At 42.0% G+C, this 23,627-nt stretch overlaps 1 protein-coding gene across 47 annotated transcripts in view; it reads right to left on the bottom strand.

Moving 5' to 3' along the window:
* ZBTB20 (zinc finger and BTB domain containing 20) overlaps positions 1–23,627 on the bottom strand; it is a 792,790-nt gene that overhangs the window by 11,822 nt on the left and 757,341 nt on the right. For all 47 annotated transcript variants that reach the window (XM_084991206.1, XM_084991226.1, XM_084991215.1 and 44 more), the window contains one exon: positions 988–2,592. In XM_084991206.1, the coding sequence (XP_084847332.1) occupies positions 988–2,592 (1,605 nt within the window). The remainder of the gene's footprint in view (positions 1–987; positions 2,593–23,627) is intronic.

Raw genomic sequence — 23,627 nt, 5'->3', positions numbered from 1 at the left:
GACACAAGCAGAACAAGCATGATGTCTCTTCCCTCCAAATCATTTAAATAATGCTAATAGTGCTAACAATAGCTACCATTTATAGAGTGCTTAATGTGTGCTGGAATTACTTTGAGACTTTCATATATATGAATTCATTTAACCCTCAAAACAGCACTACGAGAAACATGTATGTATCACTATATCCCCATTATATGAGAAGGAAACTAACATATAGAAAGGTTAAGTAATTTTCCCAAGCAGATAGTGCTGCGTAGGCACTTTCAATTCAAACAGAGGCACTGCTGAACATCTCTAGCACCTTCAACCATGACTCATATGCCATGGCTTCAGGTCCCTTCACTGTCTTAATCATATTCCTACAAGTGTGCCACAATGAGTCTACTGTCCTTTTAAAAAGGAGTACCAGGAACTGACTGTAGTTTCTAGAAGTGGAAAATAGAAAACAAGCACTAGAAAACAGAACAAGTCTATCACTTCTTATTTCAGGGACCACAAATGCAGCTTCTGCTCACATCAGGCTTGCTGTGACCTCTTCAAGCTGATGGTTTATATAAAACGTACTACAGCTGAAAACCCTTATCCTGTCTGACTATATGATTTTGGTCTGTAAAATGAGGTGACTGGAGTATATGAGCTTCAAGGACTTTTCCAGTTCTAAACACCTAGAATCAATGAATATATTTCAAAGCCCAATGTATGTAAGGGATGTTGTGCCTATGAATTCTGCATCAGGCTTTCTTCTCATTTGGCCCTTCTGCCTAAAAGGTTTCTGTGATTTTGTCTTTCGGTGGCAGGGTGTTTGGTTCCTGTGACGGGGGCACAGCTGGGGCTCCTAGAAGATGGCTTACAATGGGAGTCTCCTTAAAATCTGCAAGAGGACTCCAGACCTTCCCTCCCACCTGCTGTCCTGCTCCTCCCTTCCCATAGCCCCGTCACACCCTCCCGCTGCTACCAGGCCTCCGGGGGGGGGGGGCTGCTGCTCACCTGTGTGTACGAACATGTGCTTGACGTAGTTCTGTTTGGCGGTGAAAGTCTTGTTGCAGAGAGTGCACTCATAAGGCTTTTTTTCGCCCTGCCCACTGGCTGTGCTGTGGCCGGCGGATGGAGCCAGGGGCTGTGGCGCTGGCAGCTGTGCAGTAAAGGTTGACAGGCCGGGCTGGGACACTGTCACAAACTGGGTCTGCTGGCCTGCCAGGGGCTGTGGCAGGCTGAAGAGGAAAGGCTTGGGGCCGCTGCCCGCGGGCTGGGTAGTGAAGAGGGCCGGCAGGTAGGTGTTGCCGGCGGTGCCAATGACCTGTGTGTTGCTGGTTAAGGTCAGAGGCATCCTCAAGTTGCTGGTGAGGGTTTCTGTCTGGCGTAAATAGAGCTGGGTACTTGGCAATGGCTGCCCGATGGACGTGTTGACCGAGGGCTGCTGCAGGACGCTCTTGTCGGAGCTGTTGCTGACGGTGATCACCGTGTTGTCCATCTCCACTTCGTTGCTTCTCTCCGGGGAAGAGGCACCCGTCTCCAGCTGGTGCGGCTGCGGGGCGCCCTCAGCCGGGGCTTCCGCGGCCTGCTCAGGTTGGGCGGGTTCGGCTGGACCGTCCCGCGCCGCCGCGGGCCCGAACTGCTGCTCCACGGAGTCGGGCTCGGTGCCTATGGAGGAGCTGACGCCTGAGTCAAAGCTTTCGCCCTTGGGCTCACTCTCGGTGCCCTCAGCCTGGTCGGTGTCTTCCGTGCATTCCTCGGACTCGTTGCGCTCCAGGATCTGCACCCTTTGCTGCCCGTAGTAGTCGTAGTCGTCCTCCATCTCCTGCTTGATGTGGATGTTGCCCACCAGGGTCTGGATGCGCACGGGCCGGGGCTGCTTGCGGCAGTGCGTGGTTTCGGGGGTGGTGGACAGGTAGCGCTCCATCTGCTGCGAGCGCTCGTGGATACGCGTGATCCAGCTAGGGTCTTCCATGTGGTGGTCGCGGGGCAGGCCGAGTGCAGTCTCGTGGTGGCTGACCACTGCGCCGCTGTAGAAGGAGCGCTCGCCGCTGCCGTTCTGCATGGAGCAGGCGTAGAGCGCCGAGTAGATCCTGTCCACGCTGTGCTGCGGGTGGCTCTGCAGGTAGCCTGACTCGGTGTCGCTGCTCTGGCCCGAGGTGCCCGACTCGGGTGTGCCCCGGGGCGTGTCCTGGCCCGAGTCCTGGATCCCCGGGAACACATCGCCCACGTTCTGCGACACGATGCGCGTGCACTCATCGATGACCGTTTTGATCTGCAGGATGCTGGCGGCCGTGAGGATCTGCAGGGCTTCGGACTGTGAGACGCGCAGCACTCCGCTGTACATGAAGTCAATGAGCTTTTGCACCGACTGCACCGACACCACGGACGGGATCTCGATGTCGCTGTAGCCCAGCAGCAGCTTGTCCTGGAAGAAGGGGCTGCCGGCTGCCAGCACGCAGCGGTGCGCGCGCAGCATGCTCCCGTGGATGCGCACCGTCACGTCACAGAAGTGGCCACGGTTGCGCTGCTCGTTGAGGGTCTCGAGCACGGAATTGCTGAAGTTGTGAAGGTTGATGCTGTGAATGCGCTCGGTCATCCCCTTGCAACTGATGTCACCTGCACGGCAAGACAGATACAAGACAGGGTGTGGGTCAGAGCTAGCTGACTGCATTCCTAACACCTGGGAATTGCTCAAGTGGGCAATGTTCATGGCTCCTAGAAGCACCCTCCACCCCCGTTGCAGACACAGGCAGGCTCTGTGCCCAGATGGACAGGCTTTGCACAAGGGTCAAGTTGTGGGTATGATGTCCTATAGGAACAAGCCTGAATTTTGTTCCAACAGTGCCCCAGCTATTTTGGGGTACTGAATCCATATTAATCCCCTAGATTTTCAGTCAGGGTTGTCAGTTGAAGCCCAGCAGCCTAAAAAAACAGATGGGTCATTGCTGCTATCCCTACAACTTCAGCAAATAAGAAGTGAAAGGCAAATGGAAGACTTGTTCTCATGAAACTCTGCCTCCATTTTAGACAGGCCTAAGCTCAGGTCTTTTAGGAAAGCTTACATTTTCCTTAATTTATCAAATTTCTTATTTTATTCATAGACTGTAGCAATATTTATAGTTGGATTCCCTTCCTATTAATTTATATGGTACCCTGCCAAAATCCACATCATGTATGCAGAAATTCTTGGAAAATTCAACCCAGACTGAGGTAGCCATCAAACAGTGGCCACAATGTTTTCTAGTTGAGGGACAAACTCTAGAAAATGCAAACTGCCAGCTAAAGTGTCACTTGCCCACTGCTTTCTTCTACACATTCTTCTTGTCATCTCTGACAACCTGGTTGAATACTTTCTAGGGTGGTTATGTGATATGGCAGTTGTCTGAATTTTCTGAGGCTTAATGAAAAAGATATGTTAAAAAAAAAGTCAGATGGAGTTCGTGTCGTGGCTCTGTGGTTAATGAATCTGACTAAGAACCATGAGGCTGAGGGTTCGATCCCTGGCTTTGCTCAGTGGGTTAAGGATCCGGCATTGCTGTGAGCTGTGGTGTAGGTTGCAGATGTGGTTTGGATCCCGTGTTGCCTTGGCTCTGGCATAGGCCAGCAGCTACAGCTCTGATTAGACTCCTAGACTGGGAACCTCCATATGCTATGTGTGTGGTCCTAGAAAAGACAAAAAGACCAAAAAAAAAAAAAAAAAAAAAAAAATTCAGAGATGGCAGCACTGACCTGCAACACTGGAGTGCACTAGATGTCCTGGGCACTTTTGGGGATGAAAGGGAGCACTGTTAATTAGGTCAGGACAGCAGGAGTAAACCCGGGGTGGGATGCACAGATCACCTGAGGAGTTGGGTGCTCTATGTGCTTGTAAGAGGGATGTGCAAAAGCTCCTACTCCTTAGTGGCCAGCTACATGGAGGATGTGGTCAGCTTGACTTCCTACAACAACCTTCTACCCCAGCTTATGCAGGCGAGGGATAATGTTGGTAACATCTAGATTCCAGATGGAGAAAGAAAACAGGTGTCCATAACACAAAATTTTAGGGCTTTCCTAGTTTTCTACTTTACCTCTCTAAGAATCTGAAGAATCCTTCTCTCCATGTCATTCTTGACTTACATTCCCCATTCTTGCCTTCACAACTGAACAGTCAGCTTGAGGAAGGGCAAGTACGTAGGCTTTCAAAACCAGGTGACCCAAGTCTGAATTGTTGGCCATGACCCAGATGCGTATGTCTTATTAGAAGAAACCCAGAAGCAATGGTCTGCACCTGGGAGGCATGGCCACCTCCTCTGGTTTTTTTCTCTGCCTTAGGAGAGAGTTCAGGGAAGACTGAACTCAACTAGGTTTTCTACCTTGCTTCTCCCTATCTCCTTATGCTCTCTGAGCTCAGCTGGTGTGACCACATCCTTATTTCCTTGGCACCCAACTTTACATGTAGTCAACCTCAAGTGTACCCACTTAATAAATGTTTATGGGCTCTACGTTCTCTTCAGTGATATGATTTTTGCAAATTTTTATGTAAGAGAATTTTTTTCTTTTTTAACTTCATTTTATTTTTTGGCTGCACTCGTGGCGTGTGGATATTCCTGAGCCAGGTACTGAACCCACGCAGCCCTTGTGACATGTACCACAGCAGCGGCAACGCTAGATTCTCAACCCACTGTGCCATGGGGGGACGTCCAGAGATTTCCTTCTTGTCCTGACATTCTTTAGGTCTGTTCCATGCCTAAAATATTTTATCAGGTGACTATTTCTATTTTTTTCTCCTATGTAAAACAAATTGTCTAAAGAATTATGGCGACTCCTCTGTAACTGCGCTAATACAAAACATGGCCCCAGAGGAAGGCCCCAATAACCCAGGAAGGAAAATTTAGGAAATCAGCCAGCAAATTCCAACATCTTGCTGAGTCCCCCATGTATGTGTACTATGATAACAATAAGAGCAAGTATTTTTGAAGAGCATACTATGTGTTACATTCTGAGCATTTTATGTATACTATTTCATTTAATCCTCACAACAACCCTATGTTGTTGGTAGTATTATTATTGCCATAACGCAGATGAAGAATCCAAGGCCAGAGAAATTAAGAAATCCACTCAAGTCCACAGAGACAACTGGTTGTCAAGCTGGCATTTGAACCCAGGCAGTCTGGTTCTAGAGTTCACATTCTTATTTGCTTCACTACATTGCATGCTTTGCCCCTGAGAGAAATGTCCATGACACTTAGGTGTCCCACCTAGGTATCCATGAGTCTGCTATAAAGCTGTGTGAAAAGGTTTGCCTGGCTACTTCTAAACATACCCATAAATTAGCATGCTGGCTGTTCATATTTCTAGGCCTTGGCACTTCAACGTACCTTCAGTCATCTAGTAAAGAATATCTTTTTTCAAGTTTATAAATGGAACAATGCAGGAGATAAAAAACTTTTCCTGGCACTAAAATGTAGAGTTCTATACACAGGTTTTTACTAAAAAGACCCAAGTCTTTTTCATTGAAGTAAAATGGTGAGCACGAAAACTGTTTGAGTCTCTGATAAAATCACCATCTCTGAGTAGGATGGATTTCTTAAAAAAATTTTTTTCCACTCAGCTGAAAACACTCTTTAAACACACAATTGCTCCATAGCACCAGGCACAGCTATATCACTAGAGTTGTCATATATTTCTGATAATTCTGGGAAGAAGCTCAATCACACTTAGCATAATAATTAATAACTATGTAGCATTTTACAGTGTACAAACTCTTTCACATGTAACAGCTCATTTACTCCTTATAATAATCCTGTATGTTTTCAGAACAGATTCTGTTATTACTATTTGATGTAAGAGGAAGTTGAGGCTTTCAAAGTATCTAAATGACTTGTCCAACGCTTTACACAGCTAGTAAGTGGCAGGACTGAGATTAGAACTCACGCCCCTTGAAGCTCTTTTCATCACATAACACTGGATCTCTGACAAAACTTGGATTGTCCAAAAACTGAGGGGCCATCCTGATTCTCATATTATAGAAGAAAAGATAAAGACAATGAAAGTGACGATGGAGGTTGCTTTAGAGCTGGAAATGGTCAACAACAAGACCTATCATTAGGTGTTCCCATTGTGGCACAGCAGAAATGAATCCAACTAGTATCCATGAGGATTCGGGTCCGATCCCTGGCCTTGCTCAGTGGGTCAGGGATCTGGCATTGCCATGTAGGTCACAGATTCGGCTGGGATCCCACATGGCTATGGTGCAGGCCGGCAGCTCTAGCTCTGATTCGACCCCTGGCCTGGGAACCTCCATATGCCAAGGGTGCAGCCCTAAAAAAAAAAAAAGAGAGATATACATTCTGTCACATGCATTCTCACACACACAAAACACACACAGAGCTTGATGGATGAAAAAAATTTAAAAGACTCGTTTGACTGGACTGGTCAAGCCTATCTATATAATCAGGTAACCCTATGGAGATAATCACAAACAACTGTCTCATAAATAGTCTAGGTTATGGAATTCCCATTGTGGCTCAGTGGTTAACGAGTCCGACTGGGAACCATGAGGTTGCTGGTTCGATCCCTGGCCTCACTCAGTGGGTTAAGGATCTGGCATTGCCATGAGCTGTGGTGTAGGTCGCAGACATGGCTCAGATCTTGCTGTGGCGTAGGCCGGCAACTTCAGCTCTGATTAGACCCCTAGCCTGGGAACCTCCATGTGCTGCAGGTGTGGGCCTAAAAAGATGGAAAAAAAAAAAAAAAGTCTGAGTTATGATCATTGCAGCAATGTTAATTACCGACCTCATTAAAAACCATGGAGGCAAACTCCAACCCGTGTACATATATACCCTGACCCAACAAGCCTGGTTGGATTTTTGTAGACACAATTCTTAAACATCTCTCTGGGTGCACTGGTCCTACACTGCAGTGAGCAGCCATGACAGGCTGAATCAGCTTTGCTGATATGGGTACGGATGCGATGGGGGGACCCTGCCTGTCCATTCAAGGACTCCTTGTCCCTCCAGCACACAATGCTGAAGCAAGTCCTTTCCCAGGCTTTCTTTTATTTTTAACACTAATACAGTGGGAAAAAGTTTCTGCCACGGCAAGGCAATGTCCAGGCTTTTGTGAAACAGGTCCTTTTCATCCAATGGGCATTAATGTATAGATTCCAATGGAATAAATCTGAAATACTCTACTGTAGAAGGTTTGTTCCCCATTGAAAACAAATCTTGATTAGATGCTTATTCAGAGACTCCATAGGAAGGAATGGTGTGAAAATGCTAACTCCATTCTTTCTTAGATTGGCACTGAATAGGCATTTGGGCTATTCAAAAAAAAAAAAAAAAACAAAAAACCCTCAACTCTACAAAACCATACTTTACAAAGATTTTGTGCATCTGGGGACACCACCTCACCCCCCCACACTGTAAAAAGCCCCCCACAGTGGTGCGAACATAGATTGATGGGACAAAATGAAAAAAAGCATTAAAAATAGTTCTCTGTGAGTTTTAAAATAGTAATCTGCCTTCTTTCCACAAGAGTAAAAATATAGAGTCAGCCTGTGGTGGCATTCACTAGAACATGGGAGGAATTCTATTCCTGAAAGTGATTGTGTATTCTAAGTGATTGTGTTCTGGGATTTAGCACAGTATGGATGAGGCTGAGGCAGGAGTGAGGACTAACTGGACGGTGATTCTGCTTGTGGTGAAACAGGTGAAAGAGGCCTGGCTCTCTGTCTTGTTGGAACCCAGCTCCTGCCTGCCCCTTAAACTGTGGGTGTCCAGGGAGAGGGCTTAGCATGAGAATGAAAAGCTGCCTGTGCACAAGGGAACATGAACAAGAAGGGAAGTAGCAGGCAATACGATCTCTTTTAATTAGGTGTGAAATCCAGTCCTTTCTCAGCCCGGATGTATAAAATGAGACTGGTGCAAGGGTGAGGTACTGTAGAGGGAGATGGGAATTTGAAGTCTGCATGCCTTGGAAAGGAACACCAGTTCTCAAATGAAAACCAAGATGAATTTTGTTCGAGTCAACAGGCCTGCGTCAAATGTTGGGGCCAAAGAGCCCTTGAGCTTTCGATCTGGGCCACCAGGCTCACATGCAATAAGTGGGTCAGCACATGAAATAGGGCCAGATGGCTATGTCTCCACAACCCAGCCTCTTATCACACCCGTTCCAGGTTGTGTTTTGATGCCTTTAGCATGCAGAAGTTGCTCTTTCACATATCAGGTGGTTAGTGATGGTCTTAAGCTGTTGCATTTTGGTGCTGCTTACTAAGCTCATCATGCTAGAAAAGGGCCATTTATGCTGGAGAAAGTTAGGATGCATGTGGCCTCTTCCTCCCCAAATCTACATCTGTTGCTCTGCGATGGGCCAGACCTCAGACTACTTCACCTACATGCCAAGGGGACACTTGCCGAGCCTCTGCACTATAAGAGGTCAGAGGTTTCTTGTCCACAGGCTCCACCATCCAGAGCAGATAGCCCCACATGTCCCTATCCTCTCTTTCTATCTCACTGGTAGATTTATAGTTTTTGGAGGGTGGCTGAGAGCTCTGAGGAAATCACTTATGCAAGTGGGTAGCAGCAGGCAGAGCAAGACCTCTTTTTCCTACCTGGGCTCCATACACCTTCAAATCTCCACTCCCACTGCCCCATAGGCAAACTATGGGAGGGTAATCAGCTTATTGCTTTATTTATCCATTCCTGGTGATAAGGGTGATATCTTGGGCCATCTCCCAATGAGTGTTCTCCTCTCTCTTCCAGAATGTCTAAGTCCAGGGTATAGGGACCATTAGTGATTTCATCATTTTTAAAAAATCATCAGTAACATAATTCTTCTCATAAAACATAAATCAATTCTTCAGCTTTCAGAGAAAGACAAATACCATATGATATCACTTATATGTGGACTCTAAAGTACAACACAAATGAACCTATCTACAGAACAAAAACAGACTCAAGAGACATGGAGAATAGACTTGAGGTTGCCAGGGGGGAGGGAGTGGGATGGACTGGGATTTTGAGGTTAGCAGATGCAAACTATTACATTTAGAATGGATAATCAATGAAGTCTTACTGTGCAGCACAGGGAACTATATCCATATCTCCTAGGATAGAACATGATGGAAGATAGTATGAGAAGAAGAATGTGTGTGTGTATCATATATATATATATATATGTATATATATATATATATATATATATATGACTGGGTCACTTTGCTGTACAGCAGAAACTGATAGACAACTGTACATCAACTATACTTTAATAAAAAATTTAAAAAAAATTCTTCACCTTTCAGAAATTTGACTCTCAAACACATTTTCAGGAATACGTGACCTATAAAAGTTGGGAGCACCCTATAAATACTTCTATAGTCACTGCTTATTGCTTTAGCTAGATAGATATTACTAAAACTTATCTATTTAGGATCTCAATATTATGGCTGGGTGTATCTTTCATATTACTTGACTTTTCATTCATATATGTCATTCATGCAGGTAATGAACTTTCTTTTATTTTGGAGCACATTTTAAGTAGTTAAAGGTCCTTAAGAGGTGTATGTAGCATGTGAAATACTGCTCAGCCATAAAAAAGAGTGAAATTTTGCCACCTGCAGTAACATAGATGGACTTGGAGGGCATTATGCTAAGTGAAATAACTCAGACAGAGAGAGACAAATACTGTATGATATCACTTACATGTGGAATCTAAAAAATACAATGAACTAGTGAATAAAACAAAAAAGAAGCAGACTCATAGATATGGAGAACAAACTAGTGGTTACCAGTGGGGAGAGGGGAGAGAAAATATAGGGGTGGGGGAGAGTGAGGTACAAACTACTGGTGGTAAGATAGGCTCAAGAATGTATTTTACAACTCAGGGAATATAGCTAATATTTTTTAATAATTGTAAATGGAAAGTAACCTTTATTTTTTATTAAAAAATTAAAAACATCATTAAAAATCTTTATTTCATATACCTATGTAATGGTAAATTCAGTAAAGGGACCGGTATCAGCATTATAGTTACATGGATAAATGAATAAATGAAAGTTTTGTGACAAATTAACATTAAAATTTTACTTGAAAGAGTAAAAACATTAGGCCACATTTTAGCAACTATGCGGGACCTACTATGTGGTATGCTTTTTTATGTAAAACTTACTCTCAACCTCATTCTATTGTCAATTCCTTATTTTACTTGTCTGATTGCTTTTTCATGGTTGTATATAAATACATTTTCCTATTTATTAATGTATTGAGTATTGTTTCAAGCCAACTTAAATCCTTTTAGTTATGAGGTGAGGATAGTATAAAATAATTAATCATCAATTGCATATGAACTTTATGGAACCAATTCTAAACATAAGTTAACACTTCCTTTTGGGGTATTATAAAGCTACACGCTTTATGAATTTATATACTTTGAGCATCTGATTGCAGTGGGATGAAACACTGAGAGTTCAAACACCTTTACCCTCTTATAGTACAGCTTGTGAAAGCTAAGAATTAACTCTGTGAACAAAAGCATTGGATAGCTATAATTCTAGACAACATTCTCAAAGATACCCACGCCCTCATTCCGAAGCTAAAATGAAATGGCTTCTTCTTGAAGAGGGAGGACCTGCTGGGACTAAGGAGAAAAGTCATTGAAATCTGAGGTTGATGCCTTTAAATCCTCTTATATCGTAAACCTTTTGAGACACCTTTTAGGAGTTTGATTTTTTTTTTTCTCCCTAAAGCTCTTTCCTTACAAATTTAGCTGCTGCCCTATTGTAACCTTTTCCTTTGTTCACTAAATCTGCGGAACAAAAACACAGAGATACTGCATCTGTGGGTGGGATAAAAAATGAACAAAAGGATCTTCTTAAATTCACAAAGTATGCAGTTTGAACTTGGCTTTGGATAGGCCTTAAAGAAGGGTCTATGTATTCAAATGCATACTTAATAAGTTAGGTCCTTTATCTTGCTTGAGAATAAATTATAAAATAAAAAAATGTTTATATAAAAACCAGCATCTTTTTTTACTTACCAACCTGATCTCCTTTTGATCTCTACATCATCATATACTTATTTTTAAAGGAAAAACAAGTTTTTAATTTCAGTGAGTTCAAAGATCCACCATAACTCCCAGGAATGGCATTCTTTTGGAAAATATCCACAGATGATAAAGTATAGTTAGGTAAGAAATTAATTTTTTGACTTTGGGAAAACTTTTATCTGAACTTCAATATGTGAGAAAACAGAATCCTAGAGTGTTGTTTTAAAAAAGCTTTTGACTGAAATAATCAGAAAGCTTCCTAATTCACAGAACTTTTTAGTCCTCTGTTGCTCACTGTTCTGAAACTGCTTTTGAAGCAGATCTCAGATTCACGCTCAAATGTTCTCTTTGCCTGTGTCTCCTGAGAAAAAAATAAGTAGCTTCCACTGTGACAACTGGTTTTCAAGCATAGCTGTTTGTTGGTTAACAAGAGAGGGCTAAACTCTTTCTCTATGGAGAGTGTGGATTTGAGCTGTAAGAAATTGTTCTACTGAGGACTGCAGACCTTCTATCTCAAAGCAACAAGAAATAGCCAAGGAAAACAGTACATTCGTTTTGCTGGAAGACTGGTTAAGTACAGCAGAAATTGACAACTTTGTAAATAATCTACAATAAAAAAATTTTTAAAAAGAAAAAAATATGAAATTTATTTCTTACTAAATAAGAAAATTTTATTTAAAATTTAAAAATAACATCAAAGGAAAGAAAGAAGGAAGGAAGAAAGGAAGGAAAGAAAGGAAGGAAGGAAGGAAGGAAGGAAGAAAGAAAGAAAGAAAGAAAGAAAGAAAGAAAGAAAGAAAGAAAGAAAGAAAGAAAGAAAGAAAAGAAAGAAAAAGAAAGGAAAGCACAGAGGCAATGTGATGTGGGCCAGTTTAAGAAAGTAGCAAAAACTACATCTCAACAGCCCACCTAGGGTGATCCATTACAGAAGCAGGCACAGGATTTCCTTAAGAAAAAATAAGATGTAAGTTCCTTTTTAGCTCATGCTGAGATGAAGAAGAGTCTTAATAAGTGTTATCAGAACTTAAAACCTTGGGACATCCTAGTAAGTAAGTGAAGTGGACAGCATACTTTGTAATTATTCTAATTAGGAGTAAGGTTTAGTGTATTTTTATTTTGTTTATTTTGTATTATATCTACATATTCTTTTTGTAATGTTTTATCACATTATTTACATATTACAGGAAAAAAGATACTAAGCTATGAGTCTTCTATTGCTATAGGTAACATTCTCATTATCTTGATTTACTACACCAATTTGATTTGATCTTGTTTTATCATTTTCTCCCAAATAAAATCCACACTAATTCAAGAAGTTGGACATTTTGCCATCTCTTGATGTGGTGTATTCATTCTTATTTCTCTTCTGCTGCTGAATTTGTCCTGAGTTTGGTGCTTTCTCCATTTAATTTTGTATACCATTTGAGCACTTTATTCAAAGTTCCTTCTCTGTGGAGCCTTCTTTGACTGTTGAACTCCATTCTGAGTTTTCTCTTTTCCTAGTTCCCACTGGTGTGTGAAGTAACAAACTGAAACATTAATTTCTGTATTTTCCCCATGGAATTAGACAACTCTCGTAATAATAAGGTGATGAAAAAAGACCAATCCTTGCAGAGAATTTTGGGCTCCCTTGCTCCAGGAAGTTGTGGCTTCAGATCCTGAATCATAATTTAAGCCCTAAAAACACAGTCTCAAGATAGAGGCTTTGTTTTTTAAATCTAGGTCCTCTAAGGGGAATGAAGCTGGGTCCTTTCTAAAATGAGGAGGGGAGACTGATGCTTTGAAGTTAGACTGAGGTTGCTTGACAAGGGAGGAAAACAAGCAACTTCCCCTCAAATGAAGAAGGTGCCCAAGGTATGAGGTCTCTTCCCTGCACACAGCTCCAATTGGGGTGATTACTTGGCACACCTTTGGAGGCTGGGCATAAAAAGGTACTCACTTCAGAGGAACAACAATGATCTTGGGCTGCGGTCATGCTGTCAGTAGCAAGGACCACTGTGAAGGGTATGTCTACTCCTAATACAGTAGGTCAGGGCAGTCAGATGGACCTGGCTCAACGGCATCTTCGTCAGGTAGATAAGTAATGTCAATAATGGAGACCATTATAGACTAAGGGTCTGACTGACCCTTCCCTAGATTTCATGAATCTTGTATAAGTCTAGAGGGGAGAGGAGAGCTGTAAAAGTTGACTGAATTTCTTGCTGACTTAGGGGTCTTGGGTTTGATTTTCTATAGAAAAATAGGGAAATGTTTCTCGCAGCTGAATGTCATGGAATAGGTCTGAACTTCCTATTGTTAGTCCTTAACAGTATGTTCTTGATTATTGCGTCTTTTCATTTTTCTTCATTGTGCCTGCCTTACCTCTATGAGAAGACTCTAAACTTCCTGAAGGCTATGACCATGACCACAAATTATCAGATCCCTCACACTGACCAACATACTTCTTTCCACTGAGTAGGTCTTGTCTGAGGGTTTGTTTGCTCAGCTCTCCCCCTCACATCACAAAGGTGCTCACAATGTGTGGGGGCCTTACTGCTCCCAGGAGTATGCCTTTTCTCTGGGCTATGTCTGTAGGCTGAGCCCCAGGGGTGTTCCGTCCTTTCAGTTCTGGGTAATGTTCTTCTTCCTGTCCTTTATTACCATACTCCCAGTCATCTGGGACTTTCAATGTTCAGTATGAATTCAGGGTCTAAGGTAATTGGTTTTTCATGTGTTCACTGTATTTCCCACAATCTGTGCTCCTTCATTAATGATTTTGGACACATACCATACTGTCCTCATCTCTCTGCTTCCACTTCCCCCAAGAGACAGCTCATTAAGTCCTCCTATCATTGAAGATTCATTGGAACTTAAAGATGAGCCACACCTTGTAACTCAAAGTGAGAAGAGATGACTAATCTGTGATGTGATATAAAAATGATCGAGTCGGTGTTCCCGTCATGGCTCAGCGGAAACGAATCTGACTAGGAAATATGAGGTTGCGGGTTCCATCCCTGGCCTCACTCAGTGGGTTAAGGATCCGGCATTGCTGTGCGCTGTGGCACAGGTTGCAGATGCAGCTCAGATCTGGCGTTGCTGGGGCTCTGGTGTAGGCCAGCAGCTGTAGCTCTGATTCGACCCCTAGCCTGGGAACCTCCATATGCAGCAGGTGTGGCCCTAAAAAGCAAAAAAAAAAAAAAAAAAAAAGATCAGGCCAAAGACATGGAAATAACTTAAATGTCCCTCAGCAGAGGAATGGATAAAGATGTGGTGTATATGTAAATGTGTATGTACACACACACACACACACACACATAATACTACTCACTCAACATGAATGGACCTACAGATAATCATACTAAGCAGTGAGTCAGAAAGAAAAAGGCAAATATCATATGACATCACTTATACGTGGACTCTAAAATACAACACAAATGAACATATCTGCAAAACAGAACAGACTCACAGACATAGAGAACAGACCTAATGGCTGCAGGTGTCGGGGAGGATTGGGAGTTTGGGATGAGCAGATGCAAATTGGTGTATATAGGATAGATAAACAATAAGGTCCAACTGTAGAGCACAGAGAACTATATTCAATATCGTGTGAGAAACCAAAATGTGAAAGAATATGAGAAATAATACAGATATATCTGAATCACTCTGCTGTACAGCAGAAATTAACACATTATAAGGCAACTACAATAAAATGAAAAATAAATAAATAAAAGTTGACAGTAAATTAGGAAAAAAAAAGATCAGGCCAAATTCCTACCACTCTTGCCTAACTTAGGGAAGCTAAACTGCTTGGTAACAGATGTTACAGAGATATCTATCAATCAGCTTTGATAAGGGGTATTTATATTTGCATAAACAGTGTCAGGGATTGTTTAGAATCTTTTCACTTGGTGGCCACTGGGTGTCCTCATTTACAAAGTAAATATGCAATATTTAGTGCAGGTCACCAGAGAGAATAAAAGGCTCTAGTTTTCTCTTTGGCCTTTCACATACTGGGTATAAATTTATTGCTGAACTCACAACCAGGTCACATATTAGTCATGTTTAAAAACCTTCAGGTCAAACTGTTAAGGTTTATAACCAAAAGTAACTTCGGCAGGTTCCAGACATGAATTTACAAGGCTGTTTCCTTAGTAGAGGGGACTGTGAGCCAGTTATTAGAATGAACCCTTATTCATTTGAAAATTGGCATGGGATTTTGACTATTTGCCGAGAGAGCCAGGAGAGAGAAGCAGAGAAGGTCTTAATTTATTCTTGAAAGAAAAGAGAACATCAACTATCTCCATGGGATATTTGTTAAATTCTGTTTTTATCTCAACTTTTCTGAAAACCAATTAAAAATAATAATGAGAAAGATAAAATATGTCCTTTGCTTGGGGAACCTGAAATAATGTGAAAAATAATACAATGAGCTGTGTCATATAATGGTTATCAATCATTTCATATTTCAAGACAAAGAATTGTTATTCCTTTGTGGACCAGTTATTCCACGTGCAAAAGAAAGATGTCTGTGCTTCACAAGGATGTTACAGGACAAACAGAATGTGAAGGCACGAAGCATTCCGAAGAAGAGAAACTGTATGCAAGATAGATTTAAGGCATTACTAATATTCTAATTATGGTTGAGTCACAGTTGTATGACTTGTTCCTGATGGCAGACAGAAGTCAAGGCCAGAGCTCCCAGAGCCAACAAATATTTACTGTTTCAGCCACACCAAGGCACTGTGTGTGACATACTGCTTGGCAATCACTTCGTTCTCCCTAAAGTGACTTTTTGCATGCTTAGGTTTGTCAGTGCTTCTAAATTTAGATTATATACATCTTGGATGAGATTATTTCCTTGCAGGGCCAAAAGGATTTCCTTCTCCCCACCTTGCAAATTCTCAAACTTGAAATACAGAACTGCTGAAGATATTAACAATACCTGCTTTAACTAGCTTTAACTTGCTTTTCAAAAGCAAAGTTAACTGTACTTTTTTTTCACTAGTGTATATCCCCGGATGAATAATTATTTCACATCATTTCAGTATATAAACTAGCAGTATGATTCGGTGCCATAGCTAACAATTTATACAGATATCAGGGAAACTAGGAAGGTCCGAGGGCCCTTCGTTGCCTTTCCGAGATGTTCTCTGGCTGACTTGGCTTTGCTTGACAGCCTTTTCTGTTTCTAAAGGACCACCCACCCATGCCTCTAGTACAGCCATTTCTAACTCTTAATCAACAGTTTAAATCCCCAATAATGCATAATAGCTGGGTCACTTTCACCCTGAGTGTCTTCTAAAGAATCACCATGTATTCAGAGTGTATAGAAGTGTCTCCTTTCTTCTACAGATTCTTAAATTCCTGGGATTTACAGCATTTGCCAGCTCTTTAATGAGCAGATTAATTTCTGAACTAATGTAACCCTAAGACACATATCTGCAGAGCCCTCCTGATTGTGTTTTACCCTAAAGCCTTTCTCTTTTCAGTTTCCTCAGTTTGCTCCTTTAATTTCACTTTTAGAACTTCTTGAGGCTCGGTGGCTGAGCCACACAGCACAGGTCTTATCTGATGTGCCGGCGCCTGGTGTGGTCTAAGACACACTGGTGTTTTGTTCTTGAAGTACAAGACTGATGTTCTGAAACCTAGATTCCAACACAAAGGAAATCATTAGCTTGTTTTGAGTGTCTCTTTTCTTCTCTACCGTCCTTCCCCTACCCTCTCTAATACTTCCTTAGTCCTGTGCACTGGCAGCAGATGGCAACCATATTCCGAAGCTGAGTTATGTACGAAATCGTGCCACGGAGAACAGAGTGGCTTCAAAGTTAGCTTTCTATTCAAGTGGGATGGCAGAGACTTCTGGAGGGGTGAACTCATCCTTCGTTCATTTAATCCACTATGCATTCAGCCAGGAATTTGTTATTCGACACATCTTTCTACTGTCCAGCTAGTTGAGGGAGGGTGGGTGTGAAGAACTCTCTTGAGGGCCCTTCCAGCAGGAGGGCACCAGGATTCTATGCCAACCTCTTGTTTCCCTAGGCTGTGCCTTCTGCAGATCACATCCCACCATTCCCTTGAGGGGAGCTTGGGAGCACTGGGTGTGGGAGGATTTCTCAAGAACTGTCTCCTTGCTAGACTGGCAGTCACATGCTGTATTCCCTAGGCAAAGCTTAGACCAGGGAAAAGGGTGAGACAAGGAGGAGGGTGTAGGGTTGCAGCAAACTGTGCAGGATAGTACAGTGATGGGAAGTCGGAGTGGGGAAAACCTTTCCTTTTTTGTTGTTTCAAGGTTTGCTGGAGCTTTCATCTAATCATCTGTTTGAGCATCTTGAAAATAAGTGTCTATTTTCATGATATCTATCAAAAACAGGCACCAGATTATCCTACAAAGTCGACCTTAACCCTGCCATATTGCTACTAGAATCAAAACATGTAGCAGCCTACATCCAACAGAAAAGTGATTGTTTTCCTAGCATAAAAATCAGAGGGTATCTGAGATGCACTCTGTTTTGTAGGTCTGCTGAATGAAAACAATTAGGTAAAAAATCAGTATCGCTACTTTTATAAATGTGAGAAATGCTCACAAACACACCGCACCCTCACTTTTGTCCAGTTCTTCCTACCACACTCATTCATCTAGTTATTCATTCAATATAAACATTTGCTGAGCACCTACTGTGGCTAAGCACTCCTCTGTGAGGTGCTAGGAATTCAGCAGTGAACAAGAGAGACAGGATTTCTGCCCTTAGGAATTCTTCCACCTGGCCAAAATAAGCATTTAATAACTAACTGCTACAATATTATTTGAGCAACAGGAATGATTAATTTGTCTTACCTAGTATTTCTTCTGACTCTTTCTCAAACATATTTCTTGAAGGTCCAGACTCCTTTAACCAAGAAGTTCTGTCTTAAGGCTCTCTCTATTGTTATATTCATTCCTTTCCTGGCTACAATGTTAAGAGTTCAGATTGCAACTGCTACTCTTTTTTTTTTTTTTGGTGGGACTGTAACCCTGAGGATTGTTACTTTCAAGCTCCACACATATTTTTCTCCGTAAATACAGTATCATCTAATTTATGTCTTTGGATTCTGCTGATTAGCCCTCAACATGTGATTTAAGGAATAGTGTATATGAGATGTAGAAATCCTCATTCAGTAAGTTAATATTTTAAAGCTCTGACTTGGGATTTATACAGACTTGCACGCAGTCTAGTTAAGCATTTGATCTGGAGCTATTACTAAAAGGCTTGTCGCTCAAGTTCCATACCCATGTGCCTCTGGAATTCAATATTCAGCAGCCAGAGTGCTCCGGAGTAGAGAGAAGCAAATGTCTGAAATTATCTCCACGCATTACCCCAAACTATATAGGCACCATGGGGCAGGAAAGGCTCACTAGGTACAATGAGCCAACAGGTCTTACCAAATTTCTTCAGATTGTGCCCCCCCTACCCCGCTGCCCCGCACAACTACTGCAAACTGCTTCAGAGTGGAAGCAAGTAAGTATGATGAGTGACTAAGAGCAATCCTCCTTGTCAGTGAAACACATTTACTTTTCTAACTTTACCTCTATTTTGATTTATTTCAAAATACTCTGGAATCCATCAGGCAGACTACTGTCTTTCAAAAGGATAAAAGATGCATTTTGTTAGTTGTAAAGTGCGTCATTTGGGAAGGGACTCTCTGGTGTGGCGCAGCATGACAGTTTGCCCGTTCTCTGAGCTACACTTTCCTTATCTGTAAAATGGGGTGTTTTGTAGGAATGATATATATATAATGTATTTGACACAAGGTGGATGCGCCACAGTATTACTTCTCTTCCAGTGTTAGAAAATACAAGAAAAGTGGGGGAATAAAAGAAGGCAAAAGGATGATGGAGAGGCTTCCCTGTCTGCTCAGGTCTGAACTCAAGAGGGAACAAACAAAGGGGCCCTAGACTTTTCTGCAAGTGAGGAATAGACCCTCCAATAGACCCATAGCTTTTGTTTCAGTCATTATTGGGGGGAGGGACCAGGCCCTGACTACAACCTCCATTTATGCTGCATCAATTTTAGTACATATTTACTTAATAATTTAAATCCTTTAGACCATTGCTAATGCTCAAATTCACTGAGTGCTGTCTGTCTGGCCTGTTTTAGGGGCTTTCCATATGGCATTCCATCTAAGCCTTACATGAGATATGATACACTGTGAGACAGATACTATTTTCATCCTCATTATCCACTTGAGGACATGGAAACCCAAGGAGGTTAAGTAAAGGCCTCTAAACTGCATGCACAGGCTAAAGTTCACATGAAAAAGGGCAAATAACTAGACCATGGGGTGACAAAACATTTTCAGAGCAACACATGGCCCAAATCTTAGTCCATTATCACCATGTTCAAGAAGTAGCTTTTATTAGAGTCTGTTAGCACACCTGCCCCTGCCCTGCACACCAAAAACCCAAAAGAGCTTCTGGAGTCAGTCTACCAGAGACTTTTCCCCTGCTGCTTCTTAGTTTACTCTTGGGGACCCAGGTTATAGGATGAAGATTCTGACTGGGACACATCCTGGGGAAGTGGCTCTTTCTGTCTTTTAGTTCCCTGACCCCAATCTCATGAAAGTTATACACTCCTGTTCAAGAACAGCCCACACATGGGCATGCATCTTTGTGTGCCTCACTTCTTTGGAAGTTCATAGACTTTGAGAGGCAGACCCCATCATGGTGCCCATAGACTTTAAGGCCTGCAGGTCAGAAATGCTTCCCGGAGGGAGGGGGTGCCTCTTCCTGTATGTCACTGTCCAAGTCACCAGGTCTGGTCAGAGGTGCCATCCAGCCTGACAGCCCAAAATTGTGAGGCTGCTTTCAGAGCTTGGGATCCAGTTACTCCTCTGGGACCTCAAAGTCAGGAATTAAATGGAATAGGCTAGATATAGAGGGGTTTTCTTAAAGTTGAAAACAAAAAATACCCAGGCCTGCCTGGAGAGACCACAGTAATTCCCCTCCCCCCCCCCAAAAATATATATACTCCCTTTTCCTGGGGTTAACTTATTACAGTTGAAGTTCAGAGTTGCATGTGTAATTTCTTTTCTCTTTCTTTCTCTCTTTCTCTCTTTCTCTCTCTCTTTCTTTCTTTCTTTCTTTCTTTCTTTCTTTCTTTCTTTCTTTCTTCCTTCCTTCCTTTCTTCCTTCCTTTCTTTCTTGGGCCACACCCACAGCATATGGAAGTTCCCTGGCTAGCTGGAGCTATAGCCGCTGGCCTACACCACATCCAGAGCAACACCAGATCTGAGCTGTGTCTGTGACCTACAACACAGCTCAAGGCAACACCACTTAACCCACTGATGGAGGCCAGGGATCGAACCCCTGCATCCTCATGGATGCTAGTGAGATTCATTTCTGCTGAACCATGATGGGAACTTCCCATGTGTATTTTTGGCCATGAGACGTGGGCTTATGCTCTGTAGCTCAAATTTATACACACCTTTCTTTCATGATCCCCTTTATATCCAAGTACCAGTTGAGATACGAGGCAATATTATACAGCAAAGGAATAAGTGATTAGATAGCAAAGGAAATGGTTATAGCAGAAAAGTGAATGACAAAGTTAATTTAGTTCACTTCCTGAAATTCTTCATGTGGTTTTTCATCTGCCACACCAAGCTTTCTTAAAAATCATGTATGCCCTCGTCTAATACTGCACAAGATCTTGGTGTAAAATTATTAACATGAACCCAGCTAAAATCACCAAGGATAAATGAGTTGTAGGAAGTTCTTTTGGGGCATTGAAGAGGAAAGGAAAAACTTTCCTCAAGGTCCATTTTGATGTCAACTATGAATACATTTTTCCTTGTGAAATTATAGAGACATATTCAAAATTCCTCTACATGGTTAATTGTATAATTTCTAGTAGTGATAAAACAATTTTCTTATTTAGCTTTAGAGTAATTTAATAGCAGAGTAAAATAACATTTCATTTAGTTGTTTCCAGAGCACCACCCTGAAGTAGGAGTAACTGCAGATACTGTGTGTCCAGGGGACCATGGCCTCAGGGATGTCTTTAACTATCAAAGCGAACCATACAGACTAAGCAAACAAGTTAAAAAATGTCCCACAAATAACAAACTTGATTATGTCTTGTAACAATGAAGGAGTACATGAGAACAATACATAGGCTTGTTTTTAGTAACTACTTGAATCAGACCTGTAAAATGGGGGGTGTTTTGTAAAAATGATATAATGTATTTGACACAAGGTGGATGTGCCACAGTATTAGTTCTCTTCCAATGTTAGAAAATACAAGAAAAGTGGGGGAATAAAAGAAGACAAAAAGATGATAGAGAGGCTTCCCTGTCTGCTCCCTATCGCAAAAGAAATTCACAGAATGTGGCATTAAAAAAATGGATTATGCTTTGAGAAAACTGGTTTTAAAATTTTCTTTTTTAGAAAATTTAAATGCTCAAAGAATGCAATGCCTGTCCTCTATCTAATGCTCAGAGATTACTGTGGGTTAGTGAATATTTGTGAAATAATCTAAAGATGATGTAATGATTCTTGCAAAACATTAGTTCTTTTTAGCTACAGGGAAGAGAAACCAATGTTGTGAAGAAGTAAAGAAAGAACTAATATAATAAAATTACTGATTCTTTGGGCTTAGACAATGATTAGAAATTTCTCTTCCCCAAATTTATCACTCCAATTGCCCTGTAAAATGGGAGATCTAATTCTCTCACCTTGTCTATTTAATTGCAGAGTCTCCCTTAAACACTGGCTTTTATTCTTCAGTCTATAAATGGGTTTGGGGCTGCTGTATCATAAAAATATTCACTACCTTGCTTGTGCATTACCTGTTCATTATTTTTTTAAAAATATTAGACTTTAGATAGTAGTTCATAACTTGCTTTTTCATTCATACTCTTTGCTCCTGAACTCCTTTGTAGTTATTTTATTTATTGTAATTTTTTTTTTTTTGCTTTTTAGGGCCACGCCCTTGGCATATGGAGGTTTCTGGGCTAGGGGTTGAATCGTAGCTGCAGCTGCTGGCCTAGGCCACGGCCAGATCCGAGCCGTACATCACAGCTCACGGCAATGCTGGATCCTTAACCCATTGAGCAAGGCCAGGGATCAAACCCACATCCTCATGGATACTAGTCAGGCTTGTTACCATTGAACAAGCTTCCCTGAATCCCTTTCTAAGGGTATTTTTGTGACCCGCCTGATTCTGTTCTCTTGACAGCCTCCAGGAAGCTATGGATCCCTGGTATCCGCAGCACTCGGCACTGCTGATCGTTACTCTCCCTGATGGCCTGCACTTTCCTGCTTTTCCTACTGTATCTCAGACCATCTTTTCTTTCCCTCCTTTGAAGGGGGCGTGTCTTCATTCTCCTTTTCTTTCTTATCACTCAATGTAAATATTCCCCAAGGTTCTATCTTCCTTTTTTCTCCCAATAAAATCTTTGAATTTACTCCTACGTTTATGGCTTAAAGTATGGACTTTTCACCAAAGAATTTGCTACCCCTAAATTCAAATCTTGCTCCCCTCTGGTACCCTATCTGTAACTCAAAGTTAGTTGTCTTCATTGGGCCTACTCCTGGTATCTTAACCTCATCAGTGGGCAATCCTGAATTGTATTCTGTTTTCTTCTAATTATTTCCTTTTCATCTTCTTTCTTTGGTACCTTGGAATTATCTCTAATCTAATAGTCAGTCAGCGCCAGGAGCTGTCCACCCTCATCCATCAAGTCTGTTGAACCTGGCTCCTCCCCATTCCCTCTGTCACCAAGCCCTTTCAGGTTGCTAATAGTCCAAATTACTGCAAAGCTTCCTGGGCTCTCTCCTCCCTCCAGCAACCCTCTCCCACATCCAAGCATGTTCCCCACCCTTGTTACCAGATTGGATCTTTCCAAAGCAAGGTTCAGATCATGGCAACCCTTACTTAACACCCCTCCACAGCTTTGCCCCGGCTTATACCTTAACCTAATGCCTCACCTCCAATGAAATTCCATTAATCCTTTAAGAGAGCTCAGTGGAACCTTTTCTGATAAACTAAAATGGATGTCAATGTTAACTGAATTATAACATATTTTATGAACTTTCTAACTTCTATCTAAGATAATGATGATTTGAGGGCATGTACACATTCTTAAGATTCAGGGTCTATTTGGCTCCACCTTTGTACCCCTGCAGAACTCAGTGTAGTGGCAGACACAGTCCACACATGCTTGCCAAGCAAGTGAACTAGAGGTTTCGATGCTCTGGTGCATCCTGGTACTCAGTGATGAATCTTCAACCATCTTGCAGGGCAGTTAGTTATGGATATATCTGATCTTCTCTATGAGACTCTAAGTCTCTGAGCAGGACTCCAGTTTATAAAACTACATCTTTTTTTTTTTTTTTTTTTTTGTCTTTTGTCTTTTTACGGCTGCACCCACGGCATATGGAGGTTCCCAGGCTAGGGGTCTAATCGGAGCTGTTGCTGATGGCCTACGCCACAGCCACAGCAACTTGGGATCCGAGCCATGTCTGCGAACTACACCACAGCTCATGGCAATGCCAGATCCTTAACCCACTGATTGAGGCCAGGGATCGAACCTCATGGTGCCTAGTCAGATTCATTTCCACTGCGCCACAACAGGAACTCCTAAAACTGCATCTTGTACAATACCTAGGCTTG

This window comes from Sus scrofa, chromosome 13 (genome assembly GCF_054392235.1).
Source record: "Sus scrofa isolate SSC_HxYL_T2T_F1_AM1 chromosome 13, Sscrofa_HxYL_maternal_Yorkshire_Landrace_v2.0, whole genome shotgun sequence".
In the NCBI taxonomy this organism is placed as follows: Eukaryota; Metazoa; Chordata; class Mammalia; order Artiodactyla; family Suidae; genus Sus; species Sus scrofa.
The sequence above is the reverse complement of the archived record's forward strand: the minus strand, read 5'-3'. Positions and strand labels throughout refer to the sequence as shown.